The sequence below is a fragment of the Nerophis ophidion genome, linkage group LG28, assembly GCF_033978795.1.
Source record: "Nerophis ophidion isolate RoL-2023_Sa linkage group LG28, RoL_Noph_v1.0, whole genome shotgun sequence".
NCBI classification, from domain to species: Eukaryota; Metazoa; Chordata; class Actinopteri; order Syngnathiformes; family Syngnathidae; genus Nerophis; species Nerophis ophidion.
This window is the reverse complement of record NC_084638.1, coordinates 18323213-18332922: the sequence shown is the minus strand read 5'-3', so window position 1 is coordinate 18332922 and position 9710 is coordinate 18323213. Positions and strand designations below refer to the sequence as shown.

Below are 9710 nucleotides of genomic sequence, written 5' to 3'. Positions count from 1 at the left end.
GTATGTAATGGTTTATAATGACATTTTTATTGAAATACAGATGACACAAAAGAACCATGGTAAGTAAATGTGGCAAAACAAGTTGGCGGAAGTGACGTCGTTAACACGCATGCGTGGACTGATCGGGTGATAAGGCAAGATGGCGTCTGACGGAGAAGTCCTAACCACGGGCATTATATTTCTATATTCTTACATATATGTTGTTTAATAGAGTACACACGGTTAATAATTGTTTGTAGCCGGATACATTAGTCTGAGCGCACTTTGACACTTCTCCGGTTGGCTAACTTCATTTAAGTTAGTTTGCAGCTAGTTTAGCTGGCTAGTTAGCTTAGCTTGTTAGCTGCTAACAAAGAGACGCGGAAGTTATTTAAACATCACTAAGTAGGGAACTAATGTGAGTGTAAAGTGTTGTGATCGTGTGAAAATGTGCGAAAGAACATTGGCAAAGTACGAGGAGGAACTTTCTCGAACAAAAGAGGAGGACGAACGACAACATCAACTACTGGATGTTTAATACAAGAAACATCATCAAGTTGTGTTACACAGAACAGGTTTGTTTACTTCTTACTCTCACATCTTTACCTACTTTATATTTCATTATTAACACTATTCTTCAATATATTGTGTGTGAGAAGTTTGATCGTCTTGTGAGGATGATGTACATATATACGTCTAGTACTTGCAACCGTGTGGTTGTCGTTGTTCTGTTGAATTTAACTACCCGTAATAATAAGTTACCTATGCCAGTCCATTTGTAGAATAATCTTAAATCGATGCTTGTGCATAATCAGCAAATAAAAAAGATGTTAAATAAATATAAGCAGCAATAAAATATACTTCAAAAAGCTTTTACACACAGATAACATCCATCCATTTCCTACCGCTTGTCCCTTCCGGGTTTGCGAGGGGTGCTGGAGCCTATCTCAAGATCATTCGGGCAGAAGACAGGGAACATCTTGGACAAGTCGCCGCCTCGTCACAGGACCACCACAGATAGACAGACAACATTCACACTCACATTCACACACTAGGGCCCATTTAGTTTTGCCAATCAACCTATCCCCAGGTGCATGTCTTTGGAGGTACATGGAGGGAACCCACGCAGTCACTTGGGAGAACATGCAAAACTTCATACAGAAAGATCCCGAGCCCAGGACCGAACCCAGGACCTTTGCATTGTGAGGCACAGATGCCAGTGTTTCCATTTATAGGATTGGTACCTAACAGAACTACACCTAGGATTGGTTATCTGTATAATAAAACCATTATTGGACCCTGCAGTCTACATATAAACTCAAACATCAGTTTTCTCAGGGTGGAGTGGAAGGTGTTTATCCCTAAATCACAAAAAAGCTTGCTTGCACTACTACCCCTGGCCTTTCTGAGCAGGATTCTGAGACAGTCATTACATGCAACCTGGAGTTTGTGCAAGCTCTCTTTCTTGAACCTCACCTGGAAGGGTGCTGTGTACATAGGGGTGCAGTAAGCTCTAAACAAGTACACCTTTGCTTCATCAGAGCAGTAATGACATTTTCTCACCAGCGTATTGGCTTGGACATACAATATTCTTCTCTGTCCAAGTATGTCAGCATCATCCTCCATCTTGTCATTGATGATGCGGCCTAAGTGTTTGACATTGTTGCACACGGACAGGATTTGACCATACAAATAGAAACCTGGGAAATTAAGATGTTGATCCTTCTTGGTCCTACATATCATTACTATACTCTTTGTGGCATTATACTTGATGTCAAACTTGACTCCATAGTCTGAGCATATGTTAAGAAGCTGGTGGAACCCTGCACTACTGGGAGATATAACGGCCAAATCATCAGCGTACATAAAGTGGTTGATTAAGGTGTTCCCCATGATGCATCCTGTTCTGCATTCTCCCACTGCCTTGATAGATCATCCATAGACAGGCTAAAAGGCCTGGTGATAGAAGCCCACCCTGCTGTACCCCATTGCCAACTCTAAAGGGAGAGGATAAACTACTCCCCCATTTTACCTGCTTTGTCTGCCTGTCGTACCAATATGCCAGAATATACCCAGAACACCCCTACGCTTCAGATTGGTGAAAAGTTTGAGATGGTTGACTCTGTCAAATGCCTTAGATGCATCAATAAACCCTACCAACATTGTAGGGCCCTGCGCTCTGTATTTTCTACCGCTTCTTTTAAAGCATAAATACACAAGTCAGTGCTGTACTTGCTCTTAAAGCCAAAGATCCCCAACTCTGTATATTATCACACTTTCCAGTACTTTAGATAGCATGCTGACTCGGGCGATATGTCGATAATTGTCCATAGTCCCTACCTTACCAGCCTTGTCTTTAATGACAGGTACTAAAATAACTTCACAGCAGCTGGCAGGATGCCATGGATTACCAACCTACCAATATATACCTACTGCATGTACATAAAACCTTAATGGAGGTGTTTGGATGTTTTTTTAAGTTCTTTGTAGGCAGAATAGTGTGACTCTTATAGCCTCTATTGTAACCAGACTTTTGATCTTATTTATTTACTATTTAGAGTGCATAAAAAAGAAAAACAAAATGTGTGTTCTTGATAGGCAAAATACAAATAAAGTGTGGTTCCCTTTTAAGTGAAGTGAAGTATATTTATTAAACTAAGTTCTCTAGTGACTCAAGCGCTTTACATAGTGAAACCCATGATCTAAATTACATTTAAACCAGTGTGGGTGGCTCCGGGAGCAAGTGGGTAAAGTACCTTGCTCAAGGAAACAACGGCAGTGACTAGGATAAAACCTGGAACCGTCGAGTTGCTGGCACAGCCGCTCTACCAACCGAGCCACGCTGGCCTTAGAATGTATTAAATTCTATCAAAATCTTATAAAAATTGTAAATACATCCTAGAAATGTCTCAATAATTCCATGAACAATAATTTTATTTAGGAACTTTCTAATGTAACGTGTTTCTATCTACACTTCTGTTAAAATGTAATAATCACTTATTCTTCTCTTTTTTTGAAAAGAAATAAGCACTTGTTTTGTTGTTTGATACTTTAAATTTAAGCGCTTTAGCAGTGTTTCTGTGGATCATTAAAAGCATAAAAAATAATTCAATGGACTTTGCCTAAATTAAGGCCTTAAATGGTATTAAAAGGCATGAAATACGATGTCCAAAGGCATTAAATTATGCATGTAATCATAGGCCGGGACCGATATAAATGAAAATAAACCTTATAACTTAATTCTTGCCGTCATCAATATATTGCTATGTCCGTCTGTTTCCTTTGTGGTTTCTGGATTTTAAACTGGACTAAGAGGTCGTACTCTGTGCATTTCTCTCAGCACCTGAGCATGTTTATTCCACAGTAGACTTACATGAATGAAGTGAACTTCATTCACAATCTTTGTTTGGGCTACTTGCAATTCTCCTCCACACGTTTTCCTGTCTGCAGTAGTGTTAGCGACACTCACTTTAATGTTGGGGATATAAATAGTCATTTTAATACAACGCTGTAATACAGGCCCCCATATAACTATCCAGGATATGCCTGTTTTATGATTCTTAAGTTTTAGACATTTTAGAATTAGCATGTTTTTGTCCATTTGTGGAAAGGAGGTGAAATTAGGTCTGAAAACCTTTTGACAAGTTGGCTTCATGTCCATTAGGACTTTTCAAAGTGTAAAATACCATCCGCCTTAAACAGGATAATTTATTTTGAAAGTAAACTAGATCATTCCTGTCCCACACGAGCATATTTTAGCTCAATTGAACCACCAAGTTGTGTCGACAACTAAATATAGAAGCCAGGCAGTGGAAACTAACACATTGACTTGAAAACCAAACACAGAACGAGTCTGTCGCTGTGGCTCCGCCGTTCCACATCCATTGGAAATCCCTGGTTACACTTACAAACGTTGCTTGGCGAGATAAACGAATAAACAATACTTAGGGTTCAAGGCACAAAGCAAAAAGAAATACAATTTCAACCCACAGCACTCGCACTGAGTGAACTCAACCACACGACGGCGCCATAGCAGAGACAACAATACAGAATACAGATTTACAATCTGAACGACCTAATGTTTTCTCCAAGTTTATACATCAGTAACCGACATTAAAATCACATGGGGCGCTTGAGCCTATCCCAGCTGCACTTAAGTGGAAGGGAATTCATCACAATATAGATTTTAGGCCATATCGCCCACCCCTCGTAAAAAGTAGTTCCCCTGTGAATAATGTTGTAAAGAGCAGTGTTTTTGTTTTCAGGGCAACTCATTAAATAACTTGTTTTTTTTTTTTAAGTTCATGTGAACTTACGGACTGAATCTGGACATTTTTTAAGCATGTTTATCATTTTGTGTCCTGCAGATGTCGGTGAAGAAGAACTTCTGCCTGAAAAACAGGAGTGTAGCTTCAGGATGGTGAAGGAGGATCCATCAACAAGGAAGACCAGGTGCCACGGACCCTCTGGCGTTTCCTTTTCCTCTTTGACACAGACCCTTCCCTGTAAAAAGGAAAAGGAAGACTCACTGATGCCCCACATTAAAGAGGAAGAGGAGGAACACAGCATCAGTAAGCCTAAATGGTTGGTGGAGTCCCCAGTGACTGGTGTCCCTGTGAAGAGTGAAGATGATGAGGTCAAAGGTGAAAGTGAGGAGAAGAGAGAGGCGGAGCCTCCAAACAGCAGCTCAACACAACACATGACAACAGAAGCTGATGGAGACCACTGTGGAGGATCACAAGCAGAAGTGCTCTTAGCTCCACTATCAGATAGTGAGGACACAACGTCACACTCTCCTGACACTGATGATGAAGACTCTAAAGATGATAAGACATGTCACACTGACAACACACACTTCACATGTTCTCTCTGTGACAAAACCTTTAAATACCATCATCTTCTGAAAACACACATGAGAAGACACACTGGAGAAAAAACATTTATATGTTCAATCTGTAGTAAAGGTTTTGTAGAAAGTCGGTATTTGAACGTACACATGAGAACACACACTGGTGAAAAAACTTTTTCCTGTTCAATTTGTGGTAAAGGTTTTGTTGTCAGTCACAATTTGAAAGTGCACATGGGAACACATACTAGTGAAAAACGTTTTTCCTGTTCAACCTGTGGTAAAGGTTTTACACAAAATCTATATTTGAAAAGACACATAGTAAGACACACTGGAAAAAATACTTTTTCTTGTTCAACCTGTGGTAAAGGATTTACACAAAGTCATGATTTGAAAGTACACATGAGAACACACACTGGTGAAAAACCCTTTTCCTGTTCAACCTGTGGTAAAGGATTTACACTAAGTCATGATTTGAAAGTACACATGAGAACACACACTGGTGAAAAACCTTTTTCTTGTTCAATCTGTGGTAAAGGTTTTACACAAAGTCAGAGTTTGAAAAGACACATAAGAACACACACTGGTGAAAAATCATATTCCTGTTCAATCTGCAACAGAAGCTTTTGTGACCGATCAAAGCTTGTAGCACACATGAGAAGACACACAGGAGAGAAAGTGTTGAGTTGCAGTGTGTGTGGTGAAAAATTCTCTTATAAGTACCAGTGTGAGAAACACAAGTGTGCTGGTGAGAACAGCAGCAGCAAATGAAACTGCAGGATTTGAAATAAACTGTCAAGACTTTAATTTTGACTTTCTAACAACATCAGCACATATAACATGTGTGACATTGTTGTTTGTGTAACACAATGTTTTTAACATGCTTTTATTTTTATACGCCATTTTTTTCAGCCCATTGCATGCAATAATATGCAACATTGTGTACTTTTATATTTACATATATTATTACAAGAGGAACAGTTTTACTCAAAAGGTCAGTAAATCCAAAACAGTACAAAACATGTGATACATGAGAATTAGATTTAGTGTACATATATTTTATACAAAATAATCTCCTTTTAAAATGTGTGACTGTATGTGTAACATTGTTGTTTGTGTAACACTATTTTAAAATGTTTCTACATTTATAGATTATATATTTTGTATTTGTGTGTTTTTTTAGTAAAGTACATACATTAATATGCAACATTGTGTACTTTTATTCAAAATTGAACAGAACAATTTGACTGAAAAGGTGAGAGTAAACAGTACAAGACATATTTTACATACATTAAAATAAATGTAAGTGTATATATATTCATCATACAATATTAGACTTATTCATTATAGTGTTTTTTTTATAGGTGTTTGAAATATTGAAGTGTGACATATTTTTATTTCCAATTATTAATCATCCCATAGATAAGCACCTTTATATGATATACATATGTACTGGTTCACATCTGAAACATCTTCTGGACCACTTCAGGAAGTATATCATTATTTACTTTAAACATCATTTGAACAGTTGTCTTTTATACCATTTTAAAATGCGTGACTATTAATTATTTGTTGGGTCTCTACAAGTCCATTTTATTAGTTATTTTTATTACTCTTTTGTAATATGATGATTGTGTTGTTATTGTTTTAAATGTATGTCCCGAGACCTTCATGCAATATAAAAGTGAGAGAAAATTACTGAATGTTTGTGGAAGGATTGTTTTGTTTTTATAAACTTACATTTGTGGATAAAACCAAAACCCTCAATATTGTGTTTTAAAAATGTTTTATGTTTAACATCCCCAAAACAATACTGTATCAATTTCAGAAAACAAGTGTGGTGTGTCAGGCAAAAGCCAATATTGTACATTCCCAGAGATATTTACTGTGCATACATTCATAAAATAAACTATGTATTTTGTTTCCCTATCACAGAACAAACAAGTGTTGTCTTCAATTGCAAAAAAACATCTTAAAAATGATTTTAAGTGGTCTATTCAATGTTTTTTTCTTAAATAAACTCCTTTGCTTTTGGAAGAATAGAAATGTTCAAGTTATTTGTCATTTCATTTTTTTTGTTGTTGTTCCAGAGAAAATACAGCAAATAAGAAATAGTCAATAATTGTCTGATTTCAGAGTTTCAAATCTGTAATATTGTGTCCATCCACCAAAAAGCCCAGAACGTTTAGAAAATAGTTCTGAAAAACATTATATACCGTATTTAGAATATTTTGAACCAAAACCTTTAATTGAAAAAAAAATATTCGTGCATTTGCAGGTTGTACTTGATGAAATCTTAAAATATTATAATACTTTTATCACTCAATAAATGCATCAACGATCAAATGCCTTTTTCAAACCACCCAGACTTTGAAATAAGGGACATCTCGCGAGTGGTCGGAACATTTTGGGTGTCCCCTATAAAATTTGGGTGTTCCCTATTTCAGTCCAGGCCAGACAAAATGCCCAAATGCCTAGAAAAAACAACTTTACACCTCCACTAGACCACTGCTGCACTTACTGTAAGTCCTATTCATACCATAATCACAAGAAAATTGTATTCTTCAGCCATACATTTATTTTTTTAAATGTACAAAACATTTGGTATGGGTGCTGGATCAAAAAAGGAACACTTACAAGAACAAGAAAGAAAGAAAGGTCCGCACACACCGCCACAGCAGTGTGAAAAAGAGCGCCTGCTCGAAACGTCATACTTAAATAAAATAAATCCTGATCAATGTAAAATGTGCAAAACTGAACATTTGCAGTTTCTTCAAAAACATTTGCTATTAAACAGCTGGCACACAAGGACCAAACAGAAAAGTTGATAATATGGATGTTAACAATATCCATGTGAATGTCCATATAAGACGAAAGACAATGCCCATAAATGTTCTTCATGGAGTGTTAGGGCCAGGGGACGTCCTGGTGACACTTCTGATTGATAATAAAGAAAAGAAGAACAATAGGAAAAACATATTAGGAGTATGTTAGAAGCACAGCCTGTGGTGGAAAAAAACAATAATAAAATATAAAAAAAATACACACATATATATATATATATATATATATATATATATATATATATATATATATATATATATGTATATAAACATTTTTAATGCTGCTTTTATTTATTTATTTATTAGATGCCTTTAACTGAATATGCTCGAGCACATGTATATATAAATAAAAATACAATAAAAAGTTTAGTCACTCACCTATTTCTTTCTCCAGGGAAACTTTCTGCCACAAAAAGCGGTCCTAGTGCCCTCCATGTATCCTAACCGAAATTAAACAAACAAACAAAAAAGACGAACGACGAAGCCAAGTTGGAAGTGGTCCATGGAAAGGTTGATAGCGCGACCTCCTGTACTGTAGAATGTAGTATGGACCATAGGACAGGACGAAGAAGTCCCGTTAAGAAGCTGTGGAGGCCTAAGATGCTCTACTAGTCTGCCGGAAATCCAAAGAAGACGAAGGAGTAAAAAGCAAAATGGCGTTTGACAGAGAAGGCCTAAACGTGGCCACTGGCCATTATTGTTTCTCTATTTGTATTTAGTGCATACATTGTTGAGACGCATTTTTAGTGCCGTCTCACCCGGGCCGGGAGCAGGAAAACAATTCGAGGAGGCAGGAGTTGAGTCAAGTAGAAGTATTTTATTTAACGCAGTCTGCAGAGAGCGGAGATCGTTTAGTACACTTGAACAGTAGTACCAGGAAAACCCAAAGCGATCTGTCTGAGAGTTTGTTGTACAGCAGCTACATACCCTGTGCCAGTAGTTATCTGATTGGTCAGTCTACTGACTGACGTCAGTTGCTATCTGTCTCGTGTCTAGGAACCTCCCTTGGTCTCCTGTTAAGTTGGTTGTTGCTCAAACATCTGTTTCCTGTTAGTGCAGTGTTTGGCACACTGAGCCAAATTGAGGTCAGGACGTTTGCTTTGTACACTCATTAATCCCCCTTTTGATCTCTATTAAAGAGATCACAAATCAAAACATTAAACACATCACCTACGATGACAACTAAAGGGATGCTGAGTCCCAACAGGGGTTTCCAGTTACCGTATAACATATTAGCAAGCAGTGAACTCTTTTGTGACGAGCAAATCTATATCTCATGTAGTCCGGGGTAGGGTTACTCCCTCGACAGTTTTATACCTTCTAATATCTCGGTCACACAACTCTTTAGCAATAGCACGTTTGTAAAAATTGATTAATGTACACCAGTTACTTGAAAATTCGACTAAGTACTAATACTTAGTGGCACCTTGAACTTGAGTTGTACCCGTGATGGACAGATGTATCAGGGCCTAAAGAAAGACCATGAGTACCCCAAACCAACAGAGAATAAGGAGGTCGATGGTTGTCACGATCTTCTTGGTCCCTCGACGAATCTGGTTGGTGGTTTGGCACACCACGTGTAGGAGAGGAGCACTATTTCACCTCCTCCCACAGGGATTTTGGGTAGACTACCTCACCCTGATGCCACCAGGGGATTATTCTGCCCCTTGTTGATTGGTGGTCTTCTCCCGTTGTTGTTGTTCACGTAACTCGGTACGTGTCCCTCTCAACGTGTGTGCAGGGGCGTCCGCCGCTACACACTGGCTCCAGTGGAACCACGTGTCTCCCTTGCCGTTCAGCCGAACAGCATGCGAGGTGCGTTCAGTCACTCGATATGGACCCGTCCACCTGGGTTCGGTCCACTTTCGCTTGAGCACCTTCAGTAGGACCCACTCTGTGCTTGGTGGAGTCGCTGTGTCTTCCTTGTTTCTCTACCCCACCTGCTTGGCATACTCTGCAACAAGGGTTTGTAAAGCATGGAAATACTGCGTGTGGGTTAATGACTGATCATCACCTTTGATTCCAATAAGCTTGGACTGGGG

At 38.3% G+C, this 9710-nt stretch overlaps 1 protein-coding gene across 1 annotated transcript; it reads left to right on the top strand.

The window, feature by feature from the left end:
- Positions 1-97: 97 nt before the first annotated feature.
- LOC133545472 (oocyte zinc finger protein XlCOF6.1-like) lies at positions 98-6878 on the top strand. Its single transcript, XM_061891101.1, has 2 exons — positions 98-554; positions 4347-6878. Exon 2 carries the CDS (start codon positions 4397-4399, stop codon positions 5594-5596), a length of 1200 nt encoding a protein of 399 aa, XP_061747085.1. The 5' UTR covers positions 98-554; positions 4347-4396; the 3' UTR covers positions 5597-6878.
- Positions 6879-9710: the final 2832 nt, after the last annotated feature.

Bases quoted from the DNA above. Each gene is read 5' to 3' on its own strand.
- LOC133545472 (XM_061891101.1), top strand. From the start codon at position 4,397: ATGGTGAAGGAGGATCCATCAACAAGGAAGACCAGGTGCCACGGACCC.